Below are 16,898 nucleotides of genomic sequence, written 5' to 3'. Positions count from 1 at the left end.
TATTGTCCAGACATGGAAAACAATTACCAGCATCCCTTACAATTCAACAGGGATGTCATGAAAAATCAGAAAAAGGAGCCCTCGAATAGGCGCTAACTTTTCCATACGAAACAGACATGCCATTCCAAAATAGACATTTCGATAACCGGAATGGTAACCCCCTGAATCAACGAAGCAGATTACATTACAGGGTAGCAGTTCAAACCTAAGGCGCACATGCTACCACAGTTTCGTCTGAGATCTGTTTCATCAACCAACCAGAACTGAAGGCCATCCTACAAACAGGATACTTCACCATTCTAACTTTGATTTTGAGATCACTCTGGCATGACGTCAAGTCTCGCAGAACACACGACATATCCTTCTAAATTTGAGGATGTCTTCATAATAAATAAAAAATTGAAGGCCATCTAAACTGAAAAGCAAGCTGGCCGGCCATTGAAAAATGAGGCCTCAAGGCAGGATCACCATTCGTGTGATCCCCCAGTGATGTATGTATACCCATTCCTTTTTTGACATAATACAACACAACTTCCCTCCCAGATACAGAATGCATGGAACATGTACAGTGACGAGATACAAAAGAATTACAGTGACCGACTAACCTATCTATCCTCTGAAGAAATCTGAACAGTATGGCGCCGCAACTCAAACCTGTATGAAGTAGGAAAAACGATCGGACGATGCTGTGGAGGCATGAATCAACACTGACTAAACATGAACTGCCATGGACTTTCCATTGGTCTTGTATAAATATCCTGTCATCACAATGGTTGTGGGACAACTGTGAAGGACAAGTCATGTGGCCGCAAAGCGGCTTGAACCATGTCTTGTACAGTTTTGTTTCTTCGACAGACTTCTGAGATTTCTGCAAATCTATCTGTTATGGAACCAAGACTAGATCCTGATGAAGCATCAGATACAATATGCAAGAATCTTGAACGTTCTGAATCTGTCAGTGCTTGTGATGGTATGAGGGTAATACATTCCCTTGCCCAATTCAACATGTTCCCACCAAATGATCTGCTAAGGGACACCAGAACAAAAGAGACCTGCAAATTTCCAAGATAAAAGATAAAGATCACCCTCACATCAACATAAGGTGGAGCCAGGATCTAGATTTCTAGCATTTGCTAAAAGATTTTAAAGGGAACACAGTGTCTTAAGGGCTTTTTCGGTAAGATCTTTATTTACAGCACATAACTGGAATTCTTACAAATCACCAAAACTGTCGACTACTGTTTCATACAATTACAGGCAAGAACCTGGAGTCGAGAATGGGAATTAAAAAAAAATGCAGTCTATACTGAGTATGAATAGTTTTTTTAATTTAGAACACAATTATTGCTTCAGGCCATAGGAGGTGCTTGGGAAAGCAACTAGGTCGAACAGCTCTGGAAAATGAAGTTTGAAGTATTGGAACAAATAGCACTTCCAGTCACTATTCCTCATAAGGACTGACATGATTGTACAGACCTGTAGGGGATGCAATTGTGGGGAGTATGTACAGCTCATTACAGTGATTGAATTCCAGAGCACATTCATATAAATGGGAACTAATCATGTGCACATACATGCATACTAACTAAATAATTTCACAAAAAAATCTAGAAAATTTTGTGCATGTACTTTCAATTGTATTACACTTATGTCTCATATTCAAATTCGTTATACAAGAGCAACAAAAGGACAAAATTCTGACATATTTCTACTCTTAAAACTGTCAATTTTTTTTTGGGGTGATGGCTAAAATGTAACAAATTTGAACATGAGACTTTACACATAGATGTAATACCATTGAAAGTACATGCACATTTGTTTCTAGATTTTTTGTGAAATTTGTTAGTTTGCTCGTGTGGACAGGATAAATCCCCATAAATACAGTAAACCACTGGAATATATTTTGACACCCGGTTAAGTGTACAACACCACAAGTCGAGCATATATAGTGAGGTGGCATCAGTGGTTGATAAGAGAGGCCACCTAGTAGCTGCTGTATGGATGCAACATGAATTTTGTGCACCTAAATTTCAAAGTAAATGCAAAATTAGACTTCTATTTGAACTACTTCGTCAACCCATCTTATATGTTCCCTACAGTGTTGTCAGCACGGCATCAAATAAGACTACAACGACCATCCTTGGACGGCCCAGTCATCCCACATTGTATGTAAATAAATCAATTTTATTAAAAACACCATTAGTTTATAAAAAGTAATTGGTGAAAACAGTGATAAAATGTGAATTCTACATGATTTAATTTGTTTATGGGACGGCGATAAATTATAATAATGCAATACATCCACCCACAAATAACTCAATAAGATCATCTTGCACTCTCTTGTTTGTCCCAAAATAAATTCATTTTTTGAGAAAGTATTACACTGGAGTTTGTGGAAGTAGGGAACAAATGTCAGATGCATTGAAACTAGATAAAGATAGGGGATAATTACATTGGGATCCGATAAAGTGGAGGGTATTATAGTCTTTTTGCTTTGATATTGGTATGTCGATGATAGGTGAAAAAAAAATTATTTTGGTATGGAGGGAGTACATAACTGCTTTTAGGGCTCGTGTTTGGCTGACAGCTCTTTTTCTCAATGAAGTAGATATTTTATAGCATTCCAAAACATTTGAGATGACAGACTATGGATAATAGTTGGGAAAATAATTTATGATTTCCCAAGCAGAAGAGTAGATATCAAACAACTTTTTCATGTCATCTTAAAAGATGAGAAGAAATATGATTAGGGTTCTTTTGCGCTTACCCACCAGATTGTTTGCTCCATGCTTCTAAAAATACGATTTTCTCAAAAAACTTTCTTCTACAGCATTGCTTAGACCACTCATTCTAAGCTATTTTGTTAGGTTTATGATATATACTATTTAATTAATCAATATGAATAAATAGATCATCCACTAACTTTCATCTGCATTTCATCACTTTAGAACGCTATCTCAACATATATTTGGATTTCAAAAGTGTGTGTGTATCATTATTCATTCCTCTTCATATCAATCTTTATTTTAACTGGTAAGACAGGAGAATTCTAATATTCACTTCATTAGTTCATATGTTTCCAAATAGCATGTAAATTCAGTAAGCAGAAGCATAATAAGCAAAAGGAAACACTATATAACATAAATCATGTTGCATACCTCGTCCAAGCGACTAAATGGTAGTGCCCCTGTTAAGGAAGCAACCATTATTCTAGTAAGTACTGCACCCCGCTGAAGTATAATTGTGTTTATTAATTCTCGGTACTTTTCTCCCTCGGATGATTTTGCAAGATCAAAGACATCAGAGAGAAAAGATAATATAGACTTGCATGCTTCCCTGTTGCATAACACAAGGAAAAAAATGGACAGCAGATTAGCCATCACAAAACCGCACTAAAGAATTAAACACAGAATATAAAGGTCATGTATGTATAGTGCATTTCCTTCTGACAAGTCAGGTAGACTATATACTGAAGGCACTACCTGTGCTGTATAGTTATACCAGCCATTGCACAGTCAACCAATCTCGGAAACATCTCTGTAGGTACAAACAAATCTGGACAGTATCGAATACATCTTGATGCTAGAAGGAAGCAATCATCAGCTATATCTGGTCTAGCTGTAAAATCCTGTCAATTGTAGATATACAGTTCAGTAATTACTTGTCATGTTGATGATCATAATTTGAATATCTAATTTCCCAGATGAAAAAAGGGAATAGTACTTGAATAGTTCGAAGGAGCTGTATTGTATGGCCAAAAAGCGCCTGTATCAGACTTGCAAGATAGTTTGCACATGCTGGATCAGACCCAAATATCTATTAAAAAATATTGTCAGATAATTAAAGATACAACAAAAAAAAGAATTGATAAGACTTTTCGAACATGTAAGAACCTTAATAACTTCACTCGACAGGTAAAGGAAGCAAGCTTGATTGTGTTGTTGATACAGAGTTTGGATTTCTTCAAGAATTGCACCAATGGTGAATCCCATAAACCTCCCACATGTTCTTACCTTCATCACCAGAGCAGAAAACACATTATTGGTTTATTATTGCGGAAGTTTTAATAATCCATAATTGCATAGTGCTGAACTGACCACAAGAGACAGATAATAATTTATAAGGCAACTAGGCAACCAACATGAATGTCCTTTATTACAGTGAAATGTACAGAGTTAAGGGAAAAACTAACTTGCAATTTAGCATTTGTCACTTTTGGAAAGTGTGTGCACGCTGTTGTCAAACTAATCCTAGAATTAATCAAGCGGCCCTTATGCACTTGTGACAATACTTGCATTGGATCAGACTGTACATTGTATTAAAGAAAACTTCTAGGCCTAAATAAAATAAAATGGTAAACTCACAGCAAATTTGCAAGATCGACATAAAGACTCCATGGTTCGTGTATCCCATGCCCGTCTGCAAAAGTGAGTGTATTAATACAGTAAGGGCAGATGAAACATTTCCTGAATACAATACTAAAAATAACTTCTCGCCAATCTGTTTTGTGCAAATACTCACTTATCAAAAATACTTTTCAATGTCGGCCAATATCTATTGACAGCCTCAGCAACTACTTGTGGAAGTTTCACACGGCTGCAAAAATTTGGAAAACTTAGTAAAGAAAGAACAAATCTCTGTGGATAAATACATAAGTGGGAGATCACCACCTAAAAATGCATGATAATCGGTCTATATGCAAGGTTAATTGCCGAACAGGAACTTGCTGAAGAACTGTATCTCCTTGCTGGATTATTTCCTATTTTATCAGTATTACCATATTAGTATTGATAAAATTCAAAATAGCCAAACGACTTAAACATCAATACTAACCTGCAAGGGATTAATTACTGGTTGGCAGATTAACTCCAGTGCTCTTTGAGCATGGTCTGGTGGGAGCGTCATGATAACCACACTGATGAAGTGATGAGTGCAAGAACATGCAAGGTGAGATTTTGAAGAAAACCAAAACAAAGGTAGCAACAAATGACTAAAGCACTGGTTGGGACAAAAGAACCTTAGGGCTTCAACCAAATGCAATGAGTCCTCTGAAGAAACCTTGTAACCACCAACTCCACTTAATGCAATTTGGTAGATCTGGAAAAGACCATCCAATGAACCAGAGAACTTTCTCCTACAGTCTGTCACTCATAATGAGACAATTTAGCTACAGAGCTAGTTGTTACAACAATGCAGAAATTATGTTAGAACTCAACCAGCAAAAGTATAGATGAATGTTTCATGGACTGTTCAGCACTACAGTACATCAAACCTACAAATGTTAAACTACAAGGAATAACTAGGCCACACAAACTAATTCAGTTACAGGAAATAGCTTAACAGTAACAAAATTATGAAAAGAATATATGAGAACAAATAGCAGAGATTCTGTTAAAAGTATGGGGATACTCAAGTTGTACCTTCACATATATATTTGAATGCCACAGAAGCAGCTGCAGCTGTATCCTCTGATGTACTCATACCCTTGTTGAGAATATCAACCAAAGGTGGTAGTATCAACAGTTCAGATGGGGCAGCATCAATCCATTTTGAAAATGCTCCAATGAGTGAACAAACTGCAAGTTTCAAGTACATTTGAGATCCAATCATTGTCATAACTATAACTATGGAAGAACCAATTGACATTTTGGATTGCAAACTTCAACAAAACAATCACCATCCACAACAAAGGGAAAAATACATGAAGACATGTATGGATCTGAAGCTATTGGGAAATAATTGGTTTAGGAGCAAGAACAAATTTGCTAAAATAAAATTATCATAAATTCTGTTAGCTAGGAACAAACAGCCCAACTTGACAGAACTCTAAATCTCAACCAGTGGCAACCAGCAACTGTATAACAGAGAAAACCTGAATCCCAGACACTGTATATAATTCAAAGAATTAAGCTGCAATCAAGGACTTGTGAACTTTCAATTATACTGAAACAGACCTGTTTGCAGCAACTGCTCTTGATGAGGAAAGCTGGGAAGCAGTGACATGACCTTCAGATAACAACAGCAACACAGTATCACAACCAGCATCCAGTATAAAGCTATGGTAGTATATTCATGCACTAAGCACAATGTGAAGTAGCCACTCAACCATCAGATAAATAGCAGTCATAAGTAAAAAAAAATTAAGAGACACCCAATATGCTATGCATACCTGAGGTAGTATTTCCTTTTCTTCAACAGAAACTGACTTAGCTATGGCTTGTATACAGAACAGAGCAGCCTCTACAGGTTGCCATTTTTGGTTCTGTCCATTTCCACATGCCTAAAATATAAAATTCCAACCTTTTATTATAGACAAAAGATATTTTTTTACAGGATTAGGAAGCTGGGCAAGTAATAGTCAAGTATCAGATATAGCAGAGGTTAAAAACCATAGCAAAAACGCAGGCTGAGGCACCTTTTTTCCTCGAAAACGCAGGAGAACCGTGCTTCATTGAAGAAATATATACAATAGAGGGATCCAAAGGACCCCTCCTGAACCCCCGAACTTCCAAAAATGTTACTCAAAGCAACGCACAAACAAAAAAACCCTATGTAAGGCTAACCATCTGTGACAAGCAACCTATAAAGCTCATGGAGCACCTTCACTCCAGCTGCACACCAAAGACTGCTCTCATTTGCCACAGCTTGCAAAACAACTGCAATACTAGGCCTAGCGCCATTCAAAACATAATGTTGAGATGTTTCCAAATCTTCCAAGACACTAGAATAATCAGCGAGTTTAACCCCTTCTTCACATCTTTAGGGACCCATTGGATCACTCACTACCAACTTGACAGGCAGGCTGTCAAACACTGAAGTGCTAGTGCAGACACTCCCATCATTCCACAAGTCAAAAGCCCAAACCCGCCAAGAGACAAGTCACCAAGATGTGCTGAATTGTCTCAACATCTTGATCACATAGAAGGTTGACGGCCAAATGTGGCAAACCAAATTTGACAAGGCAGTCCAATGTCCAACAATGACTGTTAATCACCAACCAAATGAAGAATTTACAGCGCAAAGGAGCCCAACTCTTCCAGATTCTCTTCCAAGGGGCAAACTTGATGGAACCTAGGAAATAAGTATTATATATTGACTTGCTAGTGTAAGATCCTGACCCTGTAAGCTTCAATATGTACTGATCCAGAACATTTTGCTGTAAAAACAACCCATCCACCAAGTCCCACAACTGCAGGTACTCATATAACCTGCATACTGAGGCTTCCTTGAATATTCACAACCCATCCTAATAGATTGGTTAGGGCCTGCCTGTGCAACCATGCGCTGCTTTTTCCTTCTTTTGGGGATTTTAACTAAATGAGATTAGGAGTCCACTCGTCAACCATTCTTCCTTGCAACCAACGGTCCATCCAGAACTTGATGCTCTCCCCATTACCAATTGTAGTATCCACTACAACAAGTAGCTACAAACTTGTTCAATTATGCAGTAAACCAATAGCATATGCATATAGGCATCTCACTACAACAAGGTGCGCATGCAGTGACGCAACACCATATGCATAGCAAATTGTTCAATTTTTCAGTTATTGGTTTATTGGCTACAAACTAGTGTAACTTAATTACCCATGAACATATATTAGAAGGCCATAAAAGATCCCAGCAGGCTCTTTAGCCAATGAAAAACTCACAACGGACAAACTGATCCCTCCCTACCTCCAACCAACGTTTTCTCCTGGCTTCCACCCTTTTTTTGTTCATATAGTTAGACAGCAACCATGGTGGCAACATCCAAGCACCACATCGTCTAATCAACAGCAAGGCAACGAATATTGAGACCCCATGGTCACCATGTTTAAAAATGTTACCATTCCATTGACACAAAAACCTTTAGTCCCAAGCAAGATGGGGTAAGCTAAGATGAGACCTAGTTAGACCACAACAAACAGAAGGGAAAAGAAACTAAAACTAACAGAAGTAGGAATAGTGCTAGCAGATTGATTACTAGAGAGGAAATAAGTTGTGGAATTATATATCAGATAGGAAGTCAGCGGTGCAAATTGAGTGGACAAAAACAAAATGGACACAAACAACAGTAAATCACTAAGCATGTTTCTCAGAAAGATTCTCATGCAGGATTCAGCATAGTCAGACACATACCAAAACAAACAAGAATTAACATTCCACATTTTATGAGAAAGGATATTGTGGAAATAAACATAAATTTAACAGAACAGTCGAAAGCAATAAATGGATTAAAAAAATATCTAAGTTCACCTGAATCAGCTTCATGAAAAGTATTTTTAGTGTCGGATCACCTCCAAGGACATCAGTTGCATCAAGTAATACATCACTAACCGCTGAAGAAAAAATGGCTCCAATTATTTTTATTGGTATGGAAAGGCAACATGAACTGCAAAAGAAACTGAGTTAAAAGAAACACTGTACCATACCGTATCTGGAATGTCTGAAATCCCTTTGGTCTTCCTCTGAGAAGGTGTGGTAGAGCTCAGGATATTCAACTCGGAAACTTACCTGATTCAGTTAGCATGTCAAGTTTATTATTAAATGACACATGACAGCTAGGACAATTAGACCAATAATCCTCAACCTCTCAAATACATACCAGAGATACAAGAATTTCGTACGGATGATGGAATATTTGTAATCTTCTATTTCTCTCAGCGTTGATTGAGACTTCAGATCCATATGATTCATACGAACTCCTTTTAAAGATGTGCAAGCGTTCAATGGATTGCTTCTTGTGAACAAAAAATTATGCTTAAGTAAAGTTACCTATCAGTCAGGTTACGCATAAGATGATGCCAGAAATTAAATGTCATGGAGGAGATGTCGAATTCTTGATGAGAAGTAACTTCCAGTAATGCATTCACTATCTGCATGGCATCATTAGAACCTGTAGAAAGATCAAAAGCAAACACAATACTTAATTGACCATAATAAACTTTCTTCATATATGAACCTTAGGAAACAAATATAACAGTGAGCATCATCCATGAAGCTTTACCTGTTGCAATCAACTCGACATAAGAATCACCCATGTCTGCCAATAGACGGGCAATAGCTTTTACATCATCTTCATCCTGGTAATGTAGAAATGAATTATAACAGACAGTAGTAAAAACAAATTTATCACATTCTCTCAACACAAAAAGTTAAAAAGAACGGCATAAAGTCACTACCTGCAAATTTGACATATTTTACCGCCTTGCATTTACAGTTCCAACTAGCCAACCAAGGGAAATGCCAGACACAACATAAATATACATTGTTCAATGCATTTCAGAAAACTTTGAATTTTTGTCACATAATACTAAGTGACATTTCAAAGAGAATAAAAGAAAGATGGTTTCAATCACAAGTGAAGTCAAATATATGTAATAACTATCAACTAGTGTAGTGTGTGCTTCGAAATTCTAGGATCACCTTTAACTTACTGGGTATTTGAAAGGCTCTAGTTCTAACGCTTTAATTGTTAGTTAAATCAAATTATATAGCCATAAAATAATGAACACAAAGAAGTGAAAAAATTTCAGCACAATTATTGCAAAGTTACTGCTTTGTGCAATTTAGAAGGTTCATTTAAAACGATGGTCTGCTGTAGGTTGATTCGAATAAAAAACAACCCATCCATTATAGGATAAAAGAATCATTTAAGTAACATGAAGGAAACCAAGAAAAAAGTCACTATTGAACCCTACAAATCAAAATAGAGTTGTCACAACTTTAGTGCATTGCTGATGGATTGTATCGCCCAAACCATTGAAATGTACTAGTACAAACAAGAGAAGCTTTACAAATAGAAAATTCAGATATTCATATAATAAAATTGATAGGCGATTTTAAACCTTAGAAGAATCTTTGAGTTGCTCCTTGAGACCCATGACATAAGGAATGAGAACTTGAATCAGTGGAATCTGTTCGGTTATGCCATTAGATTCACGGGATACCGTAAAATGTATCAATTCTGAAGTAACTGCCAATTCAAATAAAATGAATTAGTGAGCTTCCAACAAAAACATGTGTACAAATAGTTATCTTGAATGTAACTAGCTGCGACCAATTACAATGAATATGACTTTAACTAGCTTAATAATTATTCAGTAAGCCATCTTTTTTCAGCTTCTTAGCTTATTATTACAAAATTTCAGCATATGCGGTCTGATTGAAGGAGTTTGACACCATAAGGTAAACATTACAAAGAAGTATGTTCCGACCTCTAGAAAGCAATGACAAGATTACACTGCCTAACCATGCTCAGCTTTGATCTGGTCCGCAATGGAACTCTATGAATCAAATCATTCAGAAAACATCAAATTTACTATCCCTGCTGTTGCCAATAGCACGCATTATTGCAGATAAACAATAGTCCAGTAGCATACCAACCCAGATCTTGGTGGCAGCAACATATGACAGTAGCAACAGATTATGATATGTGATTGATGATATCCAATGCTTGCACCAGCTGAGCAACCATGCAGAAGCTGCAAACTTGATGATGGGAAGCAAAAGCAGTGAAGACAATTGCCACTTTAAATACTGAATTCCACAATGCGCCGCAAATGATCACAGCAAGAGAGAGTGAGGAGGAGACACATGGCATGGAAGCACTAATGGAGGAACTGAAAGAGCTGGATTTTCAGCAGATTGCTTTTCCCAAAGAAGATAGCTTCAGAATCTGATTTAAAGCTGGAAGATCCATCTTTTGACCAATCTGAAGTTGATCACTGAAATTTGCAAAGAAACAACAGCAAGCTTTACCTACTACATGTGCACTTAGTTGTGGTCCACAACCTCCATGATGAGCAGAATTAGAGGGTGGGCTAGATCCACAAATCTATCCTTAATGAGTGCACAAAGGTGGTGTTGCAGATCACAGAGGATGAGAAGAGGGTGGTGCTGAAGCAGTCTGCAAGGTTGTGCTCTACAACAGCATGCGATGACAAAAGGAGAACATGGGCTCACATGCCAGCATGGCAGCCCTTGTATGAATTGGTGCTGCATCAAAGATGCAGTGCACATCAAACCCCAACTATGTCACCACCTCCCTTCAAACAACATTACTGCCACCTATAGCCAGGTTGACACTTATGTCACCACCATCAACCCCATCGCCATAAGTGCCTAAGCATGCACTAACACCAACCCATGTTACAATACCCTCTCAAAGTCTGCACCAGGAATTGATCTTTTTATTAGAACTTGTTCAGGACTACATTGAAATTTTGGAAACTCTTGTTGAAGCCTACTGAAGCCTCTCGCATTGTCTATTAGTCAAAACCTGGAACCTGCACTTACTTTTGACTAAAACTATTGAAGTATGAACCCTCAAAAACGTCCGGTATTCTTTTTTGTACTGTTCCCTAAAAACTCCCTCTTTTATGAGCTATATACCAGAGTTAATTGCTGGTTAACATACAAATGTGAGTATACCATATTCCTCGTTTCTGGACTTGAATTATCTCCGAATTTAACACCACAATTGTCAAGAATTACACATCATCATTGCAAATTGGCATATCTAGACTCAATTCTGCAGTGAGTGAACAGAAACAAAATCTAAAACCACATGGTTTACAATATTCATAGCGACTGAGGTCAACATAACTATCATACCAAGAACATACTAAAAATTGATCGATTAAAGAAAAAGAACATGAAGATAAATTGATAAGCTAACAAATGATGCATAGTAAAATACAATGAAAATTTGATCATATACAAACAGTACCATTTACAGCTGCCTCCAAAAATTGGTCAGAGTTCAACGAAGAAAGCGCCGTATAAACCAAAGGATGCGAAGCAAGATTAGATGCGGAGATTCTAGCAGAAACAACAACTCAGTAAATTCCTGAGGCCAATACTGGTCAATAATCAGTTGTGTACTAAGAACAAAAAAGGTTCAATGTACAACAAAAGCTAGTTCCTCCATCCCCAAATATAAGCACTTTTGGACCTTGATGCGGTCTTCAATGTGCTACTTTTGACCAATAACATCTATAAAAATAAATTATTTCAAATAAAAAAGAATAGCATACTATGATAATTTGTTTAACGATAAATCTAGTAACATCATTCTTATATAACAAATTCCTTATGACTTTTTGTTATTGACAGCCAGAGTTGAAAATTTTGGTTCGGCACTATTCTAAAAATGCTTATATTTGTGGACAGAGGGAATACATCATAAAGGAACAAGGTATTAGAATGTTACTAAATTAAAGTCCAATAAGAAGCATACCCATGACAGAAACGAAGCCAAGAAGCAAAACCCTCAAGAACCTGCAAAAGGATATCAGATTAGCTACAGATAAACCTTGCATAAATCCATTTATGTTTACAGATTGCAGATTTTGTGTATTTCGGGGTTGAGACAACTTATATTAAAGCATGATTTGGATATAGCATCTAATCTGAGAAAGAGATAATAGCAAAATGTGATATCGCTGTCTGGAAAGACTGACAGTTTCTTTCCATCTAAGTATATTAAAATGGAATATGAATATGACATGAGACATAAAATTGCACCATTTGCATATACCAAGATACAAGATTAGCACATTATAACCAGCCCTCTGGTCAAACCCATCTGTTAATATAACTAGTAAAAAGAACAGGTGATAGATGCTTCCCAAGTGCTAGGTTACTAAAATGACTTTGCAGTGAATAAGCTGCCTGCTATCTCTAAAGAGATCCTAACATGCCAGCTTAAAATATTTTCTTTGGCACTTAAGCTCCCAAGGTGCTCATTGAAAAACAATCTTCAAGAGAAGGAAATTGACCTGTTCTTTTAGCTGATCAATACCCAAGCAAGCAGTCAATAGGCTAAGTGCAACTTCGGCTGATGAACGAAGGTCATTCTCAAACTGTCTGCGCCTTTCAGGACGAGCTGCTATTTTATGACTAGAACATTCCTGTAAAGACAACATTGAAGAAAGTCCAGCTTTGCAAAGAAAAATAAAGAATATGATATACACTTGTCTTAAAACATTATGCTCTCACTGTAATGTTGCATTGGGTGCGATGACAGTATACTAAAAATCTAGGAAGCTGGCAGTGTCCTAAAAGTTGGCGCTAGGCACCAGGTAGCCACAGCAAGTTGGAATTTGATGGTGCATTAAGTGGCTGCTCTCCCTTGGGGGCTCTAGTGTTGCTATATTAGTGTTATATTGTCTTTCTTTTATGCCATATGTAACTGCTAGAAAGTCCCTAGCCAAGTCAGTCCTAGGTGCCGCCTTGGCACTTGGCAGCGCATCTAGGGTCTAGGCACCCCAAGATGCTAGGCGCCAACATTGCTGACCCTCTAGTGTCTAGAGCCTTATTGAACCATGGTAGCTGGTATGCATGACTCTGAATTCAAGCATGATTTATATATGCAGACGACAAAATTACAACAATGACAATACTTTTCTGATTTAAAATAGATATCTAGTTACAGGTTCATAATCTTCAAAAAAAAATGTCAATAGCAGCCAATGTGATTCATCAGAAGTCTACCTTATTATTCATAAATAGTAACAATCAGAATGTAACATCTACTATTACCGAAATAACTTTCTGGAAATGGCAAAAGGACAATAAAACGATCCACTGCTTTACTTCACCTCAAATGTTTTTTACATGAGACAATAATCACAAATAGTACCATTTTACTGCTTCCTGTGAACAAAATAAAATAGCACACACATTTTGCAGTGTGTTGAGATCATATTTCAGCTTTTCTTTTATGCGGGTCCTTCAGTGGCAGAAGGATTCGAGTTACTTTCATATGAGTTAGTCAAGTTACAGTACAGTGTGGTAGTGAAACTGTTCCTCCTAAATAGGATTATAAAGATAGGATGAACTCAACGACATGAAGATAGAACATGATAGGCATCCATATGAGGCTAAACATGGTATGTACCTGTGGCAAAACAATTAGCAGCTCAAGGAAGCTTGGGATAAAATCTTGTTGAGATTTCATTTCATCACTTAGCCAATTCACAATACCACCACCTCCCCAGTCCTCTACAGGTACATGCACAGCAAGAGCAGCCATTGCAATGCAAATCTGAAGATGGCAGACAAGGTAGTGCTACCATTATAACTGTGATAATACAAATATTGCTTGCTTAATTACAACCTCCATACTAAAATAAATGTGATCTTACAGTATGTGCAGTCAAAATTTGAAATTTTTGGCTACTAATACACAAATGTACTAAGATTTGTAATGTGAAAAATGGCATTCAGTAGATTTGTCATAAAATATTTTCTTATATTACTCCCTCCAGGACAAAAGGACTTCACTTTTAGCCTTCCTCACATATACCTATACAAAGCTATAAAAACTAGAACGCCCTTCACTGTTTCAAACCCCAATGCACCTGTCCCTATTTTTTCAAACCCCAATGCATTTTGCCTTTACCAAACTCCAACACAATAATTACTCAAAAAATAAAGTATTTGTGGGACAAGCAACATGAAGCCAAAGATGAAGTCTTTTTGGAGCAGAGGTAGTATATGTTAGTATTTATGAGTATATAATTACAAAAGGTAGAAGCCAAAGATGTATACCGGCAATTGTATCGATGTCTTAAATAACAGGTAAAAAAGAATGGACGGAGTACAATGATTACCTGTGTTCTAACTTTTTGTGGTCCTTTACTAAATTTTTTCAGCAATGCCTGCAGATGCATTCCAGTTAAATCAAATGAAAGAAAACATTCACAAGATTACCAAAACCTTAGTAAGGTTAACAAATCCATCTCATAACATGACATTTTTTTTCTCGAAAACGCAGGAGAACTGCAATTCATTTCATTAAGTAGAGAGCAAATATTTACAAGAAAGACAAAAAAAAAAGCATCTCTCACAAAAGGAAAGCTCGACCGTCCATAAGATGACATGACTAGAAGGAAATAGTACAAACTGCCACATGACTTTGAAAGACTGATTTTATTTTATTTTGAGCAAGTGAAATGATGCCCTTTATCAAACAGAAATGGCAGTGAGTATAGAGGACTGAATCTACTTCATATAGCATAGAGTTGAGCTGATTATAGTATGCAAATGAAAGGGGGGGGGGGGCTTCAAAAACTGGTGCTTACGTATAGAGAATCTTGTAATGGACGAAAAGCTTCTGAAGGTAATTCTTCAAAGTCCCTTTGTACCTACAAGAATTTATTGTGATGGTTGAAAAGCAACAAAAAGAACAAAATCAATCTCATTGTTTTGAAATAATAAGAAAAGATACAGGTTTATTTACCTTGCTTCTGAGGGTTTGAGAACAGAAGATCAGAGTCTCCAGATTACTGCTTTCATCGTGAAGTAAGCTGTCGGCTACCTGCAAATTAAAAACAGAAATATATTTGGATGCCATCAAGTTAACACCCATAAATTTACTAAAAGAAGAGCATACACAAAACAAGAACAAGATGTCACTGTAATTGGAGATTGGATCTGCCATACACTGAAGAGAAGAGAATTTGAGAGGGGTCTCTAAATTTACTTGGAGTACACAGTTACACACTACACCTACAGTAAACAACGAAACTAGAAGTATAACATTTAACAACATAATTACATAAATAAAAGTAGGAACTTTCTGAGACACAAATGTACACATCAATGCCCCATGAATCTATGCTCGGTTCATCATCCTCGGTGTTGCACTTCAACAGCGAGTCCAAAAGCTTGTGCGGCCACGAAGTAAGCTACTATAATAGCACGACCTAATACTGAGAACTGACCTAGGTTTGCATCAAACAGTAGCAAGCTTAACTCATCCAACTTGGATAAAAGTCCTGAAATAAGCTGGCGCTCACTTGCTCATTATCCAAAATAAAATATACTGTGAAATCCGATTACAGAATTCAACATACTAAAGCTGCTAATAAGCTCTAACCTTAGGCACACCAAACTGATTATACATTCAGTGTAGCCTCCACGTGATAACTAAATATAATGCGAAGTCACCTGAAGTCCACTCCAAACAAAACCAGATCGCAATGCCTCTCCCAACCCAACCCCACACAGATCCCACTGCGGAATCAGCACGAGGCACAGTCAAAAATCTCATCAGGACCAACACACAACATCCTCCGAACAACGACCCGCCACCCACTCCACCCACCCAACCCAGCGAGTCTACGCGAACGAACAGGCAAGGGGGGCGAGATCGAGTCGATTCAATGCGAGGAGAAGGAGAAGAAGGGGAGAGTCCACCCCCCCCCCCACCATACTGACCTGCCACGCGTCGAGCGTGTGCTGGAACTGCTGCAGCCACCGGTCGGCGGCGGTGCGCGTGGCGTCGTCGGGGTGGTGGTACAGCGCCGCCAGCGCCTCCTTCACCGCCGCCGTGGCCTGCGCCTCCATCCGCGCGTCCCCCCACCCCCAGAGAACAGCACGATCCCTTGCCCTCGGCGATGGTCTCCCCCGCGGGGCCGCGCCCGGATCTGCCGGCGGGTTGAGTGGGGCTGGTGGGTAGGGTTTTGGAGCGGAGGAAGAGAAAATTTTTGAAACGCGGCGGAAGGAGGAGGAGGCGGCGGCGAGGAGAGAGAGAGAGAGATTTCGATGGATGGATGGATGGGCGAGGCTGCGAGACGAGTCGAGAACTCGAGATGGAGCTGTTTGAATTAATTTTTATCTTTTCATTTACTCCTTCTTTAGTATTGTTTCATCACCTTTTCTGTTCTTTTTTTTACTTTTGCGACTTGGCTCAGCGAGTCAATACATGTTTAAGAGACTAAGTATTTGGCTCAGCTCAGCTAGTCATTTCACTAGCCAAATGAGCTACCTAAGTTTAGCTACATCCTTTATCTATACTCATTTATTATTGACACCCACGTAAACTATTAATTATGAGTAGGCAGTAAGATTTAGGACGTTTATATCTTTTTCTTCTGTTTTACTTATAATTTAAAATTTGAATTTTCAAT

At 37.9% G+C, this 16,898-nt stretch overlaps 1 protein-coding gene across 2 annotated transcripts; it reads right to left on the bottom strand.

Annotated features, from left to right (window-relative positions):
• Positions 1–369: 369 nt before the first annotated feature.
• On the bottom strand, positions 370–16,553 carry LOC102704202 (transportin MOS14). Of its 2 annotated transcripts, XM_006664754.3 has the most exons (27): positions 16,207–16,553; positions 15,227–15,304; positions 15,069–15,131; positions 14,598–14,645; positions 13,883–14,029; positions 12,762–12,893; positions 12,221–12,261; positions 11,711–11,802; positions 9,828–9,955; positions 8,987–9,062; positions 8,755–8,875; positions 8,585–8,684; positions 8,412–8,493; positions 8,236–8,318; positions 6,170–6,280; positions 5,955–6,006; positions 5,421–5,576; positions 5,018–5,141; positions 4,834–4,915; positions 4,671–4,759; positions 4,522–4,596; positions 4,365–4,419; positions 3,894–4,013; positions 3,724–3,816; positions 3,483–3,628; positions 3,159–3,336; positions 370–1,052 (listed from the first exon to the last, which is right to left on the bottom strand). In XM_006664754.3, exons 1-27 carry the CDS (start codon positions 16,333–16,335, stop codon positions 765–767), a joined length of 2,889 nt encoding a protein of 962 aa, XP_006664817.1. In that variant the 5' UTR covers positions 16,336–16,553; the 3' UTR covers positions 370–764. The 2 variants fall into 2 exon arrangements, with proteins under 2 accessions (XP_006664817.1, XP_015698871.1); XM_015843385.2 differs by lacking the exons at positions 15,227–15,304; positions 16,207–16,553 and having other exon boundaries at positions 439–1,052; positions 13,883–13,986; positions 15,069–15,101.
• Positions 16,554–16,898: the final 345 nt, after the last annotated feature.

This window comes from Oryza brachyantha, chromosome 10 (genome assembly GCF_000231095.2).
Source record: "Oryza brachyantha chromosome 10, ObraRS2, whole genome shotgun sequence".
Classification (NCBI taxonomy): domain Eukaryota; kingdom Viridiplantae; phylum Streptophyta; class Magnoliopsida; order Poales; family Poaceae; genus Oryza; species Oryza brachyantha.
This window is presented reverse-complemented; position numbering and strand designations above follow the sequence as displayed.

Bases quoted from the DNA above. Each gene is read 5' to 3' on its own strand.
- LOC102704202 (XM_006664754.3), bottom strand. From the start codon at position 16,335: ATGGAGGCGCAGGCCACGGCGGCGGTGAAGGAGGCGCTGGCGGCGCTG. The intron at 11,803-12,220 runs GTATGCTTCTTA...TGTTTCTGCTAG, and splicing joins TGGCTTCGTTTCTGTCATGG to AATCTCCGCATCTAATCTTG. The intron at 3,337-3,482 runs GTAGTGCCTTCA...GTTATGCAACAG, and splicing joins GGTATAACTATACAGCACAG to GGAAGCATGCAAGTCTATAT.